General features: G+C 35.7%; 1 protein-coding gene across 1 annotated transcript in view; it reads right to left on the reverse strand.

The window, feature by feature from the left end:
- The window catches only part of DGKB (diacylglycerol kinase, beta 90kDa), a gene marked incomplete at both ends in the record, with an annotated part of 52,443 nt that overhangs the window by 27,583 nt on the left and 2,723 nt on the right, over positions 1-22,137 (reverse strand). Inside the window, 8 exons of the mRNA XM_009574549.1 lie at positions 473-589; positions 670-758; positions 3,506-3,623; positions 13,384-13,503; positions 14,032-14,106; positions 15,452-15,501; positions 20,087-20,227; positions 21,830-21,865. Of these exons, the coding sequence (XP_009572844.1) occupies positions 473-589; positions 670-758; positions 3,506-3,623; positions 13,384-13,503; positions 14,032-14,106; positions 15,452-15,501; positions 20,087-20,227; positions 21,830-21,865 (746 nt within the window). The remainder of the gene's footprint in view (positions 1-472; positions 590-669; positions 759-3,505; positions 3,624-13,383; positions 13,504-14,031; positions 14,107-15,451; positions 15,502-20,086; positions 20,228-21,829; positions 21,866-22,137) is intronic.

A 22,137-nucleotide genomic window follows, 5' to 3' on the forward strand; every position in this document is an offset into this window, starting at 1 on the left:
GTTGTATATATTAGACTTGGTGCACAGATTAGTATATTATCAAGATGTCTCTGCTATTATTCCCAGACACTTGAAATCACTGTATCCTACCAGATGTCCTCAATTTCATTTGCCTGTCAGTACACCACAAATTAGGATTTTGCCCTAGTGTCACAGTGACCTTGACTTTCCCCAGTACTGAAAACTCTTTTATAATCTTTCTGTAATGTAGATTGGGGATTCTGCTCTTTAGAATGACGTATATTGTTTTCATTTGTATATTGTCTTGAAGCAGAGTACACCTTTAAGCGTATTTGCTTGCAACAGTTAAGGACTCCTATGAATATTCTGCAAATACCGTTTCTTAAACACACACTATGCATTCGTGATGACAAAACTGAATAAGATCTCTTGAATTATGAGGCTATAAAAAAAGATACGCAGATTTTTGTCTCTCTGACCTGTGCTAAAGTTTTTGCTATAGTATACTTACTGTGATCTGACACCAAACACAGTGAAGTCCCGTCAAGCCTTGGTAACATTTTATAGTTTTGTGACACTTATCACATTTTGTTGGACAATTTCCTTCTACCCAGAAATGGTGCATTACCTGCAAAAGAAAAGTGTGGATATACGTGGAGTTACTAAATTAACAAATACATGGAAAAGTTAATGCTACCCCAAACTTACATCAGTATTTTTTTTGGACTTCACATATGTTTTGATGCAAGATGCAGGAGCTCTTGAGACACAGCGCTCATGGACTGTATACTTGCAAACTGAAAAGAGAAATACATTAATAGATGTTGAGGCAATGGTGTTTCTGACAACATTTTTATGAAACAAATAACGTTACCAGCATGCCATCTCTATATAATCAATCTAGTTGATCAATGAAAACTCAAACTAAACTGTTTTTTCCATGGAATACAAAAGGCCAATTAGAACAGGAAATATTATGCAAGTGAGAAATCCAAGAATACACTATCATTGCATAACAGGAAATGCTTAATTAAATCAGAGCTCACTAAATTTTTTCATAATAATTCCCAAATGACAAAAATATTAAAGACAAATTGATGACTGCCAAATGGTTTGGTGTCATTTGCTAGTAGAAAGAAATCTATATTTTACAAACTATAGGCATGAGAGCAGCTGGCAAGCACAAAAATAAAAGCCAATGAATTTATGTTGTTCCTTCTATTGATTTATAAATCTTAAATGGCTGATTAGTCCATTTTCAGACAGCAATTGTTTTCATGCGTTCCATGTAATCACCCCAACTTTAACTCTTACTTTCCCAAACATCAACTCCTGAGAAGCTTTTTTTTCCTAACCCCTGTACACCAGCTTTAGGTAACTACTACTGTTGACCAGGCCTGTAAAGATCACACTAGCTGCATCTGGAAAACATACAAATGTCAGGGTACAACGCAAAGCTCTCCTGGCTTCAACTATACAACTATGCCTAGCTACGGCTTATACCTGCATTCAATTGAGTCAACTACTAAAAACTGAGAATTAATTTCTGCATGGTATATGTCTCACGCTTTTGACCTCTAGAGCAATTAAGCACAAAGTACTTCTAAACACCTTGCTTGCACCTATTACACAAACCCAGTGGGAGGTGCAGCCATTAATCAGACAAACTGCAGGGAGTAACATTGTTGATTGGACCATGGAGGGATGGTGAGGCCCCCTGCAGCTTCCTTTTTTTTTTTCCTCCCACACAATCTAAAATGCAAATAATGAAATCTATAGCAATGCTTTGAAAATATATTGGAGAAGAAGCTTTAGCGAGATAAGGAAATAGGGTAATAGTTTTGTAAGTAGACTCATGCCCCTTGCTGCATGAAGTAACTGAAAGGAGCATGTGGATGTTCTTCAGATACCCTAGGACCATCGTTCTCACAAAATAAATGCCAAGCACAATAACAAATAAATTTTAAAGAGGTACATTGCAGCAGAGAAAATTACAGCTCGTGTAAGGCTGGTCTTTTTGGGGCAGTTTACTTTATATAACTCATCTACACATTACTGATAGCTACTGAAGAAGATGATCTACATTATTTGCTCAATAGAATTTTCTCTTTCAAACATATATGGGTCTTCTATTTCCTCACAAGGATTAAATTTACATCAGTCTGACATAAAAGAATGTTAAAGAATGTAACATTTCAAGAACTAATAGTCAATTCAGCATTTTATATATATATTCCTGTTACTGTCATCAGCATTTATTAATCTGATATTATGCAATTTCTATTTGTTTGAATTTCAATAAATGTATCTCTCTCATTCCACGGTATCGTGAATGAAATTATATGATGTGAAAATGCATACATGGAGGATTTACGTCTGAATTATGTTTTAAAGAGGCCCACAGAGAGAGAAATGGTCGATTCCAAAACCCTCATTCATTCAGACTAATCTCAAATTAAATCAATAGAACTGTACAGGCAGAAAGGTCCTGATCAGCTGTGATGGGCTATCTTTCATACCAAAAACGGAGAAAGTAAGTTACACTAAGAAACTGTTTAATTTATCAAAAAGAACAATGAAAGGTGACTTGATACCATCATGAGAAGAATACAGTGGGTACTAAAGATCTCATTAATCTAATGGAGCAGGGCATAACACGAACCAATCATTGGAACCGTCTACCAGACATATTCAAATCAGAAAATACGTCTTAAAAAAAGATGATTAATCATTGGAACACACCACAAAGGAAAGATATGGATCATCCATCTCTTGAAAGATTCAAACAGAGACAAGGTATCTTTCGGCAAGATTCGGTTTCTCAAGATGCAGGTTATGAGCTGGTCAAACACAGATTGTTAGGAGATACACAGATATAACTCAAGGAATTGAACTGTAGTAACTGCATCTAATAATCTAATGAAGGTCAAATTAGATGCAGTAGTTTTTCTGTGTTCCTTTACCTTAAAATCTATAATTAGTTAATATGTGAAAGGATGGCAAGACTGTGATTTATGATTACAAACCACGTAAACATACAAAACTCTGGAAGTGTTACAGAAACTTGATTTCTGGAAAACTGGGATTTTGACCTTCACAATTAACAAAACAAGAATTCTGTGCAAAATTTGAATAAACAAATATGGGACTCAGATGCTAGTTGATACTTATTAAAGAATATGAATAATTATTAATAAATACAAAAGAGGAATAACAAAAATATAAGATTGAAACTTAAGCACGATACTTGCTAAGAGAAAAGAAAATAAAAATAAAAAAAAAAAGAGGCAGACTCCTAAGGAAACTAACACTGAGAGCTATTAGAATACAGAAAACTTCCTCAGACAACAGCTTTGAAAGCCCAATATCCTGAAAAATTAAAAATGGAACCTTGAGCGCTCAAGCATAGAAGACAAAGGGGGAGACACCTTTGTGCTGGCAATGGTTTTGTACTGGGAAGCAACTAGTTCTTTGTTATGCAGCGAGCGCAACATTTGTAGGAATAAACATGTATGCAAATGGACACTGAAATGCTTATACTCACAAGAACAGCAAAGACCTTGCTTGCCTACTCCGATTAGCATGTTCAAACAAAGATTACAGTAGGCAGGCTTGTTAAAGTGTTTCAGTCTCCATACATGCTGCCCATCATCTTTCACATTCTGCACAGGACATAAAAGAAACAGATTTCACTTAATAAAATAAACAATGAAATATATAAGTGCCAATAAAAATTGGAGATTGACTCAAGAACATAAAAGACAAGCTGTTACTTCATTTAATACCCTGCACCAGATCACAGTATAATCATTCTAAATACACAGGCAATGATATAATAAAAAATTCTTCAGAAGCTCATGGACATCCATGCATTTCAAAAACGACTCAGAAAAAACACCAGGCTGCTGTGACCACTGTAACACAATGCTAGCAATAAATCTAGGCTGATACTAAATTACAACTACTATTAAAACTAACTAAAATTTGTTCTAGACTAATTCTAAAAACAAAGGTGCTGCAGGTTAGATGGTAAAACTCCCCAAAACGAACAATAGAAAGGATTTTTTAAAACTACAGAGATATTCTTAATGACCCTCAGAATTAGGGACATGTATCAACATATGTGAAGTGGGGAATCTAACGACACCACAGTAGTGCCTATTGCTAGCTTTAACTTATGTTAAACTACTGCTCATAGTCTATCGAAAAGCAAGTATTTAAGGGTGAGATTTATATCCTGGACCTCGTCTCCAAAAATTGAATTCCTTACATTTAAGCCCATGTTTTTCAGTTAGCTGTAGCACTATACCCAAATTTTGCATGAATAGGCTGATCAACTGATCGGCACTTACAACTCAGGGTCCCACTGTAACTTATCCATACAACTAAAATATTATCAAATCATTTACATTTACAAAAGTAAGCTTTCAGTCACACAATTCTCCTCTTCCTTCTTAGTGGAATTATGCTGAGACCTCACTGTTATTAGAAGGTTTTTAAAATTATGTGCGCTTGGTACAGCTGTTAAATTAATTCTGTAAATTCCAGGTTTCTTGGCAAGCGCGGCCATCAGACTTTTTGCAATCATCAGAGGTTTTGATTTTAAAAAAATTAGATTAACCTAATGTAATATCACTTGATTTTTGGTTTGGTTTGTTTTTTTTTTTACCAAATATAACATCCAATGGAACAAAGGCAGTTAATGTCTATCAGCTGGAAATGGGCTGCAGCAGTTTGATTCCTCATTGTGTCTTACTGAAACACTATGTTTTCTTTGTCATTTCATTACCAAAAAGAAATTGTCACATAGCTAAAGGAAGCCATATTAACCTCTGGTTGTCAGAAGCCACATCAACAGCTGGTTCTCATCCAGTTTCCGATTTCTCACATCAAACGGCTACTACTACTTGTCATCATGTATACACAATATTCCTGACTAGATCTTCAATAATATGATGGTTTTCACTGATAAGGACAGTCAATGTAAGTCAGTGGACATAAATTTTACTAAAAATTCAGTTTTGTCCTATATTAGCATACATACATGAGTTATGTCCTCAAAAATCAGTATTGCTCTATTCTAAGAGTTAGCCGTTAACGACAAGTCAAAGATGATGATTTCTTCATCCTTGCGGGGAAAAAAAATCCTGAAGGGAGATCAGCACTCCAAGAAATTAAGAATATTTGGTTCAAAGCCAGGTCCTAGCCAGAACACAACTTTGAATAATTCCTACAAATTACCTAGAAACAAAAGGAACTGAAGTCAGCTGGAATATTTTTTTTGTATTGAGACATCAGGATCAGACCCTAAGTGGAGTTCCCCCAATATTATCAGCAGGAGTTCAAATGCCATCTCTGACAGCTGGGCAATGTCAGGGTCCACTTTCTGCAGAAAGAGCAGTGCAGATGCCTAATGTGGGATTCTTGGGCTGGCAAAGAGCGTGGAAGTTTTCCAGTTTCCCCTGAAGAAGCAGAAATAGATTCTGCAGCTGTGGAGCACTAGAAGCCTGTCAAGCTCCTTCATGACTGGCAGCTGAAGAGGATGTATTTCATTAAATGGAGCTCTGTAACTTCTGTTTTTCTTTCCATCTTACTACCACATACCACACATTTTTGAAGTTTTGTTAAACTACAATATAGTATGTGAGTTTCAAGTCTTCTGAAAGTAGACAATTATTCACTAGACAATAAAGACCATGTAAATCCTTCTGAGAAAAAACAGTAAACAATGTACACTTTCATTTTTACATTACTCAGGTCATCAACAGATACTGTCATAAACCACAAGCACTTAAAATGCAAGGTGACCAGCTTTCCTTAGTAAAATTTTTGCTTTTTCTGAGAATTAACAAAAATTCATAATTATGCATAAACTTGCCCCTCTTCCACATTAGTTTTGTGTTACTTTTTTATTTGAATTTTATTTTTAAAGAGTGGCCATTACATGTGAATATGTCGCTTCTTATTTGAACAGAACATATGGACTAACTTAGCTGGCATTTTCCTTATCAGAAAAACAAACAAGTCTTGATGTGGGTGTTCTGCCAATTAAAACACTTAACTGTGTTACAGACTGCAACTGATGCAAATCCATTACATAAACACAATGCACTTTTGGAAAATAGCAAATTAAATTTTTGCTCTTGTGCACTGCCAAAAATAAGCAATAAAGTGGTGCATATGATTATGCATGCACATAACTTTCTAAAACACTGACAAAAAAAAAAAAAGACATAATGTGAAACAAAGCCCCCTCAATGCAAGTCTTTAAGTATGAATAAAATCCACAATTCTGACACATCAGTGCATTTACTGACATTCATTCATTTTGCTTCCATATCCTGAGAAAGAGTTTAAAACCAAATAGTCATTAAGAAGATCTCAAAGCAGGGCAGGTACAGTAAAATTCTCTTCCTCACTTCATTATACACCACTGAAAATGAAGCCTCCATATGCCATACACTGACTTTAGCACATAATGACAATAGTAACATTTATTTTGTTAACAACGGTTCTCTTAACTTATAGTCCTGACCCTTCTACCATGGACTTGATTGCCAAAAGGACCTGACCTTAAAAAGCAAATCAACTACGAAAGAACCAGCATTAGAATTAGTGGAAAATTTTATGCAGAATTTAGCTACACATCCCTAATCTGGTTTAATATTAACTTACTTCAGCTTTCTAGATATTTGTAAATACAGGTAGCCAAAGAGATCTTAAGGTTTCAAGCATAAAACTCAAGATTCTGAGACTTAAAGGTAATGAAATCACTGATAATTTTTCATCCTAGCAAGTATCACCTCTTACAATAGCTACAGAGTGTCTGAAATACCAGCATGCTCAGTCTTTTCTATGAGAAGAGTCAGTAACAAGCAACCACAGGAGAAGGATGTTAGCGAGTCTGCTAAGTTATTCTTTCACTGCCTACTGTTATTTTGTTTTCATTTATTTTAAAAATATTTACATGACTTGAAGACATTTTTATGACAGAACTTTGGGTATTGTTCAGTCAGTGGGAAGGTGAGAAGAGTGTCCATTAAACCACGCAGCACCTCCTTTTAATACAAATGCAGTTGAGTTCTATATTCCTTTGGTGGCTCTCAGCAAAGAATTCATGTCAGGTTTGGTTTTGTTCAATTTGGTTTGGGGAGAGGGGGTTCTAAGTCTGTTCTGGTTCAACTGGAAAGGCAGTAACCTTTGCTATTGGGGAGGGCTCCTCACTTCTAACTTCAGAGATACTTTGTGTGTGTCTCTGTGTGTGCGCTGGAGAAAGGGGGGAGGGGTGGGAACAACACTTCCCCAGCCTTCATCCACACACTCACCAGTGTGCTATCCTGATCATCCAGAAATGCTTAAGCATTAATATGCACATGAGAAAATGACAGCATAGAAAAGGGAGCACAGGAGGGGAAATTAATTTGTTTAAACAAGCTTCATAATTAGCTACACTACAAAGTTTCCCTGTCCCTAAACTGGTAGTCACCTGTCATCTGCAGAGACTGAAATGCTGCAGAAATTACATTTTAAATAATGGTAAATTTGTATACCTGCATGAAATACCATTTATTTTACACCTTATACACAGAACAGGTTAGAGTTACTTCTGACTTCTCCCAGGCTTTTACCAACCTACAGGCAAAAGAAAAAGCAGGACTGTAGTAAGGAAAGGCATCTGCAAACTTCCTGCAAAGAAGTGGGAGCTAGCACAGCGTAAAAGTAGACAGCACTGTCAAGAAAAGAGATGTCCACTTTTCTAGCAGCTCCTGCTATGAAGTCTCACAAAGCATTAACATAACCCCCTCTGCTGGCAATGCTGTGAAATGATACTGGTAAAATAGCTCCCGTTATCACGTAGGGTGAATCTGCTTCACAGCTGGTAAGGAGCTGGCACAAAGAGGATAAGCTACAGCTTCTTCTAGCAGGGGCTTGGTTTTGCCCTCTGTGCATATGGAAATAACATATGGCTCATCGGCACTTCAGCCTTTTAGAAAACTCACCTGCCAGACTTCAGACAGGACTTATAAAAATATCACTGGGGATAATAAAAGGTCAGATTGCTCTCATTCCTCGCTGAATGAAAGAAGTACAACTCTACCAAACTGCCTAGTTATTAAACAGTCATTTCAGACTTCAGCCTGAGAGGAACTCCTCATGATGCAACAAATCCCACACCAGACTTGCAAATGTTTGCAAGTCCCCAGTTTGGTTCCACTTTCACATACTCAGAGCTCAAAAAGTAAGCCAACAATAATGTAATATACAATATAAGAGGCAGTATTTCCCAAGTGTGGATTCACACTCGAAGAGTCCATCCCACATTTAATCAAAAAGGTTAAGAAAGAGTTACCTTTTAAATTCTTGTGAGTGTAATAGCATATTTGCTGCCTGAGGATCCAAAATAAAATTGTAAGAGCATTTCCTTCTGATTCCATTGAAGCATAGTCACAAAAATGTGTTTGTCTCATTGAGATTTACCTTGTTTTAAAAGGTGAAATGGGTTGAAAATTACAATCGGTGATTTAAAAGAAAGGTATAGTGGCCTGGCTTCAGATTATTGATGATGTTACCAAGCATTCACTGTTCAATTTCCCTCTCACCTTAGGAGAGCTTTTCAGCAACTGTACAGTTCCAGATACAGTGCATTTGTGACATCTAGTGGCCAGTGAAGAGGGAATAAAATACTTTCCACATCCAAAACACGGGATTTTTTAAACACTAGCACTTGTGAACTTGCGGTTTATACCTATCTTTTGTATAACCACTGACAGAGGTTATAGTAATGATCCGTTACAAGAGAGGTGAGACCAAAATATCTAGCACGGAACACAAATCAAGTCCTTTTATCAGGACAGGGTGGAAGAATACTGTGCAAGTGAACTCCTAGTGAAGAACAAAACACAATATTTGTGACTGACAAAAAAACCTTAGGAGCAAACAGTCATTAAGCAGCTTTTTGTGCCCACATTACAACAGACATTTTGAGTAATGCTAGGATAGTCAATGGGGTAACTCTCAAACTTCACTGACAATTTTGATCTGTTTTAATTAACGCAGAATGAAATAAGAAGGCCAGACTCTCTGAAGATTTCTACTGGGAAGGAGTAGAGTAAATGGCCTAGTGGTCAGTAGTATGCAACAGGCCACTTCCCAAAAGTGTAATTATCAATCAGAAGAAGTAATGCAGGGACATCTCTGTCCAACTGGTGCTTGGACAGGAGACAAGTATCTCCCGTCTTTGCCTTAAGAAGCAAAAACAAATTTGGGAAGTTGATAAGGACTGTGAAAATTGCAGACTGAACTGTGACACTCAGCAAAAAAACTCTACCCCATACTTTTATTATTAAAAATTGCATCACATAAATAACAATCTCCTCTATAGTTACCTAATTATTTTTTTTCTTCATCTCTCTCTTCATGAGAGAATTTCTTGGAACAACTTCCATGAAACTGGCACAACTAAATACCTCAGAGTAAGAATTATGAGTCTTAAAAGTTTCAGTAAGTGTGGTACAGAACACATTCAGCCACTGCTAAGTGGAAAAAGTGTAGTCATCCAAGTACAAATGGATTATATATGTATACAATTCCAAGCTCTTTTCTCGCAAAATGAATTTCCAAACAGTATGTGTATCACAGTACCCTATAGATTAAGAACCAATTAAGTTCTTATTTCAATTCCTTATCTTGTACTGAAATTGTTTGTTTAGCACACCAATTACCTTGAAAAGCACCAAAATAAGAATACATTGTTTCTATCCTGGAAAATTACCAGAGATAAAACTCTGTATTTCTAAGTTCTACCTTCACAGCAACTCTAAACTCAAGTTTTAGGAGGAAATATAAAGCATAAAAGCCATTAAGATGAAATAAACTGGGTATTTAGGTTGATTTCCTAGAGAAATGAGACTTATTTATGCTCTTTGTCCCTTTATCTCCATGACTCTAAACTGCTCCAGCAACTTTTAAATTAATTTGGTAATCTCAACTAAATTTGAGAGGGCACTAGAAGTTTCATGGAAGTCTAGGAAAAGGGGGAGGGGGAGGGGCGGGGCGGTGGCAGGGAGGGCAGAGAGAAAGAGAGAGAGATCAGAAGGAAAGTCAGGCACATTTTCTTGGTTTTTTTTTTTTAAATTTGGCAACAGCTGGCTAGCTAATATTTGTAATAACAACCTAATACTCCTGTCTCTTTCAGAAGGGGATTACTGATGAAGTCAGAGGGCAAAGACCACAAACCTGTGAGAGATTAGGCTATCTCAGCCCTATTGTTTATGAACACTAACTTGTTTATTCTTTCATTTTTGTACAATATAGTTCCATATTTCACTTAAATGCTTCTTTGAATTTTTTTGGATTATTGTAACTAAAGCATCTAATACAGTATGTAATAAAAACTGATTGAAAGGCTTTAAATGTAATACAAAACTTTTACATGATAGCTGACCTTTTTACATAGCTCTTAAAGGAAACTAAAGATTAAGTACAAACAATGTAGCTGAATTCTGAAGGTACTATGGCAAATCTTCAGCTGAAATAAATTATTGTAGCTTCACTGATATTGGCATAACAAATTACACCAGCTGAGAATCTTGTATTGTTTGTACAAGCTCTATACAAGAGTTAAATATATTACAGCAAGTTAATGGACCAACCCTGTCCCCCAACCCAAAACAAATTAAAGACTTCACTGGTATCATAATTTTTTTTAAAAATAAACTACTGTGACAATTCTTTGTCACTATCATACTGGACAGGCTCTGAAATTGATCTCTTGGATTTAAAATTTCATCATTGCCTGAGTTCAACATAGAGCCAAAGCATAGTTGGCTAAGTTAAAAGAAGGTGAGAGAATTGTTCGGTTGTTTGGGTTTTTTTTTTTTTTGCTTATTTTCAATATGTGAAGACTACCTGTACATGTCTAAGAAGCATAAGCCAGTAGATTATGCCCTTTATTTTCACATACTAATCAGCCTTTAAGATATCAGAACTTCATTATCTGATTACTGAGTCCGAAAGACTCTTATCTTACTTTTCATTATCATAACTAAAAAGAGAGAGAAAAACAGCCAGAAAGCGGAGTCCTGGGAAGCTGCGTTTGCAAAATCTAACAACAGCATTTGAAAAGAAATAAGAGCATTCCACTAATGGGAATGATGCACAGGAATGAAGACCTTGGGTAACACATTAGATGCTGTAAAGCCATCAAAATCATGCTATCAGTTTACACAAATAACGATGGACAGGCATTAAAGAGTTTTAACTTTCTTGATTTAACTTTCCAGTGTCCTAAAATACATGTCGATTTGATCATTTAGAACTGTGTACAAACAGAACTAGTAAATTTTTGCTTGTTTGATAGAAAATTTTAAAATCTGGCTTTTCTCTACATACTACGCGAATGGTTTAAGAAATCAAGAGCACTTTTAAACACGAAAAGAAAAATGGGAGCCCTTTTACAGGATGGCATTATTTCCTAGTAAATCATTAGCAAATGTCTAGCAATTCAGCTTGTACAGTTCTGTAGGTAATGAACTTCATTCACAGTAAAATATTAAAAAAGCATTAAAAGCCACCCCATCCATTTTACTCCAACTTTCAACTAATAAAACTATGCTTATTGATGAAAAAGGTATTTTGCATACCATTATAACATTTTTTCACAACTGTACATTTACATCTCTTCAACACAAGAAACACACACTGTCAGAAACACTGACCCATGCTGATAGCAGGCTACAGAATTTTGATCACTGTTTAACATATTTTTATTATTTCCATAGTAAAGCTACACACAGCAAGATAAATTATGTAATAACTAGTAAAAATACTCAAAAGGATAAAATGTCTGGTAACATACGTTTACATAGCTTCTTTCTAATTACACAGCTTTTGCTTTAATATGAAAATAAATCTCTACAGAAGGATCTGCATTAATTTATCATAGAATTTAAGTTTTAAACTTAGAAAGAATGAAGTGTAGACTGAAAAATACTCCCAGAACAACTACACTACCTGTCATGAAAGAAAAATCTGTACTGAAAATGACTACCAGTTATCTGCTATACTGATTGTTTGAGAGCATTTGCTGCCCTTTGTTTAGAGTAATTCTGTGGAAATAATGGAATACAGCCTGACAAAAATGTGTTGTTTGATGACAGGGAAGTAATTTAACATTTTTGTTACTCAGTCACACATATAGAATTAGGGAATTAGTACTTACAGTGATCCAAATGTACTGAAAGTTATCGTCAGTTCAGATATTTAGCTGCTAATTTGATTAATAAGATCAAGAATTTTAGAACTTCTGCTAAATGCGCTGTTTTGTTGCGTATTTCCCTACGGAAGGTCTCAGTCTGACCATTCTTTGTGAAAATAAAATACCATAGAGCAACTACAGCAGTCTAGGTTTAGTTCAGGCTGTAGCAGTATATGGGGAAAGTAAATATTATTTATTATTTCACTTCAATATCTGAAAAAGATTTCAGAAAAAAAAAAAAAATGTTTTCTATCAAATAACAGAAAGGCATTTGAAACATATGCTAAGATACATGTGCTCAAAATTAGCTCAAACACAGGACAGCAGGTGGCACTGGCAATATGCCAGTATTAAAACAGCTGTGTTGAATGGGTATAAAATTGATCATATTACATCTGTCTTATCTTTAATGTGAAGTTGTAAATGTACAGTGCATAAGCTCTCCTTTCATAACACTCTATCCTTTGGTGTAAGTGTTCTCTTTGATATTGCTATTTAGTGTAGTTTATTAAGGTAGTTACAGAGATGGAAGAACTATCTTCACAGGAATGTATCATGACAGGACAAGAGCCAACCGGCAATAATTGCTGCAGAAGAAATTCCATCTGGACGCAAGAAAAAAGTTTTTTCCCTTGAGAACAATTAACACTGGGAGAGGTTGCCTGCAGAACTGGTGGAATCCACCTCACTGGAATTATTCAGGACAGGGCTTGACAGGGTCCTTGATAACTCAACCTGCAACCCTGCCTTTAATAAGAGGCTGGACCAGGTGATCTCCAGAAGTTCCTTCCAACCTAGATTGTTCTGTGACTCCGTATGGTTATGCCACACAATACAGCACCATGCTGAGAAGCCTAGACACTGCTTCAAGCCATGGGCAGTACACATTCCTAACAGATACTATTGCAGCTAGGAATTAACAATATGCTGTTAATAGGACAAATTAATCAGCTTTTTACAGCTTCCAGCTCCAGAGTTAGCTCATTTGGTGTTGCTTCAAACATGCTAATGTACCTCTGACTTTGAAGACACACTCCTGTTCTTTGCATGTCATTCAGCCATAGTAAAGAAAAGAAAAGCCATTTTTTATACAGGCCTCACAGAAACTAACCTGAGGGCCACAGCTGACATGCAAGCAGAAACTTGACACTTATGTTAATACTTACATTCTCTAGCCCAAGAAGGACCAAGAGCGGGATTGTCGTCATTCCTCCTTGGATCCACTCTTCTAGAGAAACAGTGCCATCATGATCATAGTCAATTTCTTCCATCATTTCATGAAGGATCTACACAGTTTAATGAAAAATCTCATAAATTCCATATTCTAATATAGCAAGAAAATATGTGCAGGTCTTCAGTTCCCTCATCCGCACGCAAAAAGGAAAATATTATTTGTATTATTTGTACTAAAATGAGTACTGACAGTTCAGAAAATGAAGTGTCATATTCCTACTTACATTTTATTATCACCTAAAGTTGCCAAACCAAGTTGTGTCCCCTTGCGTACTTACTAAGTACAATACAAATAAGAGATAGTTACTTTTAAGAAATTTTCAGAGACAAACCAGTTGTGTTATGTTAATTACTACATGCACTGAAGAAAAGCCTTAAACTGTAGCAAGAATGTTTCACAGATCAGATTTAACCAGAAAAAGACTCATAAAAGTGCTAATTGACGGTGTCATTGTGGAGCATAGACTATTATTATTTCTATCTTACTAATATATAGAAACACATGTTGACATGAAGTATCACAAAATGATTAAACGGTATCTCTAGCAACATTAAAAACTTGTGATAAAATGGATGCTTACTGGACTTAGTTCAGTAACATCCCATTCAAGGTATTCTGCAACATGCATCATTTGAGCAATGATATTTTCCAGCTCCTACAGATGAAAGAAAAAGAATGATAATATTTAATGCAATATTATAAAGACAAATTCTGCTGCAAGCAACTTATAATTCAAACATATTGCATTCAGTGGCACTGTTTCATCAATGTTCCTAATGAAATGGCTTTACACTGGAAGTTGTCCACTCTTAGGTGAATCCGCTTCACGAGCAAAACATCAAGCATGGACCGCAAAGCATGCAGGAAGGTGAAATGCAGCCCCACAACCAAAGGACAGCCTCTGGGTTGAAAGTAGTAATAGATTCTTCCTTCTTAGTTGTTCATTCAACCATTGGTTTCATAATCTGAATCCACCCTCTGATATAATGATGTAAGGTCCTTTAAATTCCACTCTAACAAATTATTTGACTGCAATTGTATAATTCACAACTTTCTAGTGGAAATAAGGCATAAAGTGGACAGTATAAAATAATACAGAGATATTTTCTTACCATTACAGTATTGTAATTTCCCTTGATCACATATCACTAGTGCTTTTCCATATTCATATATACAATTTGGTTTGTAAACATGCTCAAATGCTTATCTAGAACCATGTGTATTTATTATGCACTAGTTATCTAATTAATATTTTGTATTGTCTAAAACTATGATACAGTATTTACTTTATACTTTTATGTAACTTAGATCCCTATTCCCCTATCACTTATAGGAATCACCTCCTCTTCTTTACCAATCCATTCTATGCTGTCTTACTTCAGAGAGATACAAAAGAAGGGGAAAAAAAAAAAAGAAAAAAGAAAGCTGCCAATAAAATACTTCTTTCTGTTAGCTAACAGAAAAAAATAGTTTAATTTTTTAAATGATTGTTATATCTCTGATTTTCCTTGAAACATTTGGTTGGGCTATGCCTCAAAACTTTGTCTTTAATATTGTTCCTCTGTTCTTAATAACATGGAAATTCTGACATCTCTCCACATACATCCACTGTGTGACTCTCACACTTTCCCCTTCTAATGAAATCTTTACAAATGGTGCTCTCATACACATCTCCCAGCAGCATACTAGAATTTTGGGAATCACATTAACGTGTCCCCTACAGTAATATGATTAAAAATCAGAAGACTGATTAGATAGAATAGGACTCCATGATAGCAGTGTCAGCATTTGAAAATTTATACAGTTGTAGAAGCAGCAGCTTAATGGAAAATAAAATTCAAGAGTTACTTTCAAAACAGGTGACTTTTTATTGACTATAGTTTATACTGCCTCTATTAATTCAGGATAAATATAAACTTGATTTGGATTAACGTAGTTTTGTATAGGTATGCCATTATGACATACTCTTACAATGCATTAAAATACATAAATAACATTACCGAACTATCCAGGTATCCATTCCCATCTGTATCATATAAGCGAAACATAACTAAAAAGGAAACAAAAAGACAAGCAAACTCAGTTAGAAACCATAGTAACAACATTACTTCATTTAAAAAAACAACAACAACAACCACCAAAAAAAACCCCAACAAAACAAACCAAACCAAAACACAAACCATCCAAACCTGAGTTTCAAAGAAAGGACAAACATTAACATTTTCCTTTAATGATCATACTAACTATAGACTCACCAAACACTTTGTATTATGTGAGAGGTTCACTCAGTGACTACTCTGCCACAGTGCCTCCGACGAGGCATATTAGCAGGACAGTGCAATTGCACATTTTCCACATAATCACTCCAACAGCTAATTTGGTCTGTGAACTTAATTCTGGTTCCTCCTAGAGATGATTCGTATTCATGGTGAGTACCACTAAAAGGCCCTCCTCCGTCATCTCACCAAATATAGGATAACACACAATTGGTCAAGGAAACGTTGATAAGCCTGCTTAAGTTACAATGCTATCCTACTCCCCTGGTTGCAGATATCGCTATTCAATAGTGACATTGCTTTAGAAATGCTTTCTGACCAACTAAATGAAACAGAGGATTATTATTTGAAGTATCTAATCAGCCAAATCCAACAATAAACATTCCTCACAGACTGCCAGCATGACTCCTCCCAGGACCAGACCTGCTTCATTAATTTGAAAATGTATTCCCAACGTGTTGAGGAGCTACTCAGGCAAGAATAGCTGCATTTTGACAATATCCAGAAAGAATATATACTTTGAAGTTTGTATCATTACTTGATTCCAGCCACAAGAGTGGGTATGTCCACCATTACCAAGATATTGCAAAGCAGCTTACTCAGCTGATCATATACTCCATCAGATTGCAGAGCAGAAAGAAGCCTGAAGCTTTGGTAGGAATACTGTTAAAAGGCTAAAGATGAAAACCAGAAGCTTATGAATACGTCACTGTTTGTCCCTATTTTCTGGGACAGTTTGTCAGAGCTCTGAATTCTAAACACCATCCCCTTCAAAAGTGCTCATTTTTTTCCCCTAGATCTACTTTCTAAAGAGTGAAGAGAGTCCATATACAGGTGGTTCCAGGACACTGTAATGCCTTGACTGATAGGAAAACCCAAGCAATCTGCTTTACAAACTGTCTTATCAAATGTCTTTGGACACATAACATACGACTTGTTCAACAGTGAACAATCCCACCACGTTGGATCCACAGCAAATGCTGTTACAGTCCAATAAATTCTGCAAGCGAAGCTTATCACAGTTTTCAGGAAACAATATAATGAGAAGTGAGAGGAAATTCTTAGCAATTAGAAAGTAAAGTTCAGAAAGAATTTGATTATTTTTGACTTACAGCAAAACCTATTTAACTGTTATATGGATTGGCTTGCTTCCCTTATATCCCCCATCTTATTCCCAAGTTAATCACCTAACTGTGGGGAAAAAAGGTAAGTACTATACCTCTCTATCACTTAAGCAATTCTTGCCACTATATCGCACTGCTCTTAAGAGCTGTAATATAAGATTGAAGATATTTACTGTAGTACATTGTTTCAACCTACAAAGGTCCATTAGTTACAGGCTAAGAAAACCTATAAAAATATCTTCCTTTGACTGTGAATTACATAGCAGAAATATTTCAGTGTAAAACAACAGTTAATGCTAAAAGCCACCACAGATTGGTACTGTCCCTGCTAGTACACCTTCTACCAAAGCTGCTCAGAGCAAGACAGCTAATATTATCTGGCAAAGGTACCATTAAGCATTCACAGTTTCCATAGGGATGAATCACTGAATCACGCAGTGATAAAGTTCAAATCATTTGGTTCTCCTTCCTCCTCCTCTGTGAGTGTAATACACTGGTTGAAAGAATGTTCTAGAGTTATCATGAAAGCAAGTTTTAGCGTCTCCCTGATCTTTACCCACTCCAGAGAAGTAAGGCTTACAACCTTTTTTTCCTTTAACATGAATCAGTAGTTCTAATCAGTCATTTAAAAACAGGCATTAGCATAATTATAACTGTTTCACCTTTGTAGCAAACAAAGTCTCTCCAATTACATACGTATTGGGTAGTGAAAAGGCTCAATCTGTGCTCTTGGCTAGACTCCGAAAAACTGCTACTGGTGCGACATGCAATCTCTTTTCTATTCATACCCTGCTAAATATTCATGTTCTTGCTGATTTACGCACTCTAGGAGAAAAAACAACAACAAAATGATAAAAACAACTGAACAAAAGTTCTGATGCAAACTACGGCGCCCAAGTCAATCTTTTATACTTCTTTTCTCATACCCTTACCTGATAGCACTGACTAGCCACTTGATTTCTATTCCTAGACTGCATACCTTTTGTAAATAATTAAAAATGTATTAAAAAAAAATTACCAAGATGAGATCAGTTGCTGCACTGCTATACTTTCACCTGCAACCTCTGGACTTCTAATCTTGCGTATGACAAAGGTGGCATTCCAAAAGTTAAAAATTATGGCCTTTTGAGAAGAAATTGGGGAATTCATTCTCAAAAACACATGCACAAACAAGTGCTGAATGCACTTTCTATTTTCATCAGCGCATGTACTTTGAAAACTGTAAGGCTTGTCATTCTTCACAGAAGCCTGAATGTCCAAGAACTGCATAGCATAGCAAAAAGACAGACTGTAAATAATCATATTACTGCAAAAATACAAAAGAACAGTGTGGCATTCTTGAAGCTTCTATTGGTATGGAAAGAACAGAAACAGAATAACCTCAAGAGAGTCTTCATAAGAGAAACTGGCAAAAAAACCCCACAGCTCATAATTCTCGGAGTTTCTATTCATAAGAGCCGAAAGAAGTTTGAGCACTTGTAAGCACATTATGTTTGTAAAGATATGGTACCCATGGAGGTCTTATGCTCCCTCCACACCATTTATGTCTAATGCCTTTCATACTGCCCCCTGGCATTTCTCCGAACAGTTTCACAAGAGATACATGCCTGGCATCCATGGTTATACTGATAAAAAACACATACAAATTGAGGAATGGGCTGTGCTGATAAAGCCTCATGTAAATGTGAGCTAAAATAACTTCTGCTGTTGGAAGGAACATTAAAGGAAGGAAAGTTGAGCTAAGAAACACCACTGTTCATTTCTTAGGAAGTACCCTGCATATTTATAAGAACTGAACAGTTTCCTCTAGGAATATACTGCTAATAGGTTAGAGAATCCATTCATCTGCTGGAATATTTGTAAATCTATGAAAACCCATAGATCATATAGATCCAAAACCTAAACACTATTTCCTTTCATCTTAAAAAAATCACCCAGCTTATATCAGATTTTATTTGAAAGCACCGCTTCCATATTCTGCTTGTCCTGAATCTAGTTTCCAAACACTCCGCTATGATTCACTCCGCCCAATGCTCCAATCTATCTAGATCCCTCTGCAAGGCCTCTTGTCCCTCAAGAGAGTCAACAGCACCTCCCAGTATCATCAGCAAACTTGCTAATGGTGTATTCAACTCCTGCGTCCAGATCATTGATAAATATATTGAACAGGACTGGCCCTAGAATTGAACCCTGAAGAACCGGTGACCAGTCGCCAGCCAGATGTAGCCCCATTCACTACAACCCTTTGAGCTCTGCCATTCAGCCACTCCTTCACCCAGCGCACCGTGAACCCACCCTTCCCACAGTTGGACAACTTGTCCAGAAGGATGCTGGTTAGTAAGCTAACTACAGGTAGTGAAACATCAAGATACTTCAATAACATGCGGTCATGTAACCTTGTAATGAACTTCTCATTCCAGCAGATGAAGCCTACTGTTTGCATTTCCTATCATATTGAGTATTTACTTGCCATAAAGTATTAGAACTGATCCCATAGTTCTTTTATAGACAGGCCAGCTATGTATATCAAAGTGTATTTGGTGTCCATAAAGGACTATATGATTGGATTGACTGTTTATCTACCTGGAAAACTGGCTTCTAAAATTCCATAACGGGGCAACACACGATTTCTTCCTTTTTTCCTCTAATTCCCAGATCAAACTTGTAGTTATTTTTTGAACAGGTAGAGGTGTTGGGCTTTAATGAATCAGGCCCCTAATTGAAAAAAAAGCAAGTAATTTCTAACTTCCAGCATCAAACATTCATTCTTGGTGGAGACTTGGATCATTCTTGGCTTTTTTATCACTAATATTACAGAGTCCTATATTAACAAATATTTTTTGCTTGCATTAGCTTGTTTTCTACAGATTATTCACCACTTCAATATATTCCTAAGCATCCTCAGTATATTTTGTTTTTTTCACAGCTCTGATATTAGTCAATAGACAATAGTATAGAAAGGATCATTTTAACTGCAGAATGTATGATCCTTACTCCCCATCTTAGCGTGTGCTAGGCAGAAAGAATTCAGTTAAAATCTCATCAAATTAATATATTATAAAGAATAAAAGATCATTCATGCAATAAAGGTCACCTAGAATCAAATTTTTATAATGCAGCTACTCAAAACTCAGTCTTAAACTCAGAAAATTTAGAAACAGAATTTTTGATGACTTTTTTTTATTTCCCTGAAAAGAAATAAAAAAATAAAATTATCTTAAAAAAAAGAACATACATTCTAGCTTGTCTTCAGGTCTTCCTCTTTCTAGCAGTGACAAATAGCAAACAATATCTTTCAGCTGAATCACGTCTGGTAAATGTAAGTTGGCAGGAGTAGGAGGTCGGGATGTAGAGGTACCTTTGTTAAGTCTCAGACCTGGAAATAACATATAGCCTTTGTTACTCTTAATATATGATATAAGCAGAAAATGAAAAACAGAACTCTTACATACATGCATCTTTGTTTTATTTGAATCTCAGATGACTTCTTAATTTAAATATAAATGTGAAGTTTTAAACAATTCATGTTCATAGTTTATCCAGCAAAGGCAGAATTAAAATGATAGTGAGGTTTTAAAATATTATACCAACAAAGCAAATTATTGTAAAAAAAAAAAAAAAAAAGCAGTATGGGAATGGCACAACTCTCTTTTTCATTTTTGTTGATCTGATGTCATTTGACTACAAAACAATTTGGTGAAAAATTTTATTCTACTACATTACACGTTAATATAAGTATTAAAACAATCCCTGCCCAATGCTGCATCCACTCCCTTATGCTTGTAGAAGCTTCGTCTAACTTATAGATTGACACTAGCTACACCAATTGAAGATGGTTTAGTGTCAACGAAAACTCTGATAATACCCAAATGTGTAGTCTTCCCAAAAACACAGCCAGATGTGTGTCATAGCAACACATATTTAAAATATGGAAGCCTTGGCCACAGAATACTATGAAAATAAACACAGAATTTAAATAACAGTCATAATAAATGCTCAAATGTTGTGATCAAGAGCAGTTCTAGTATAACATCTGGAATACAGGTTTCAACATTGCCAAACTTTTTGTTTCAAGAGAACATTAATATGACTGGTCCTGATGATATTACTGAAAACTGCAGGAACAAATAAATAGAGGAAAAAAAGGGGAAGGACAGGAGTACATAGAGAAAGGAATAAAAAAAACTTTCTTTACAAGTTTGTTACATTTCCCACTGATCTTAGTGATGTTAGAATCTTCACAAAATGATTTACTGTCCTTAAATATTTTCTGTAATTAATTCAGAACAGATTCGTCACTGCATACATAACCTGCATACGTAATTTCTCTCATCCATTTGTCTTGGACAAATTAATTACTGTAGCAAATGGAAACAGAATTCTGGTGGGTTTCCCCCCCAACCCCATTTTTATCTTGAAAAATTTCATTAGAATCTGAAGACATTTTCAAAGGTCTACTGAGGTACATATGTTAGGAAAAAAAAATATTTTTCAGTAAATAAGAGCAAATTGGCATGCAGAAGATATATGTCTGAATCAAGTTCATGTCCATGGTTTCAGGCAGATAATAAACACTGAAAGTAAATATTTAAATGAATAAAAAGATTTAACAGGGCAATGTTCTACTAAATGAGCTTGCGTGTCAGTAAGTGCCCTTAAAATTAAAACAGTATAAAATGTTAATCAATTAAGATGCCAGCTTCAGTCACACAATTTACACAAATAGTTCACATTCCAGTCTTATGTGAATCCTATGCACAGAATAAAAGGTATTATAAAACTTGGGCTAATACATCTCAAAAATGCCTAGTTCTGAATTCCACTGAAATCCAAATGAAAACGCATACAAATTTTAAGGTATCTTTTAGCTTATCATCAGCTACAAGGTACAGGTTAAAGTATTACTTCTCAATCAGAGGTGGGAGAGGGGTGGCTGCAATGTGCTAACTTACAGATGACTTCCAGTGCTGCTGCTTACCTGGCATCTGTTTCCATCTCTCTTCAGACACCTTAACTGAAAATACAATTTATAAACAGACATGAGTGGACCAAGAGACACTAAGTGAAAAACAGACACATATCAGGGAGATTTATGAACCCTGCTACTTTCCTTGTGATTTTCTCCAGCTCTGATGTGCCTTTCCATAACACTCCAGAAGAATGTTAAATGTTTCTGACAAATTTATTTCCCAGTATGGTCATTTTTTTCACTATTGGTAACATTTAAAAATTACTAGATATCCTAAAATGAAGGCTTCCATAATTTTCATTTGTACATTAAAATAC

Source organism: Fulmarus glacialis, unplaced genomic scaffold, assembly GCF_000690835.1.
Source record: "Fulmarus glacialis isolate BGI_N327 unplaced genomic scaffold, ASM69083v1 scaffold15860, whole genome shotgun sequence".
NCBI lineage: Eukaryota > Metazoa > Chordata > Aves > Procellariiformes > Procellariidae > Fulmarus > Fulmarus glacialis.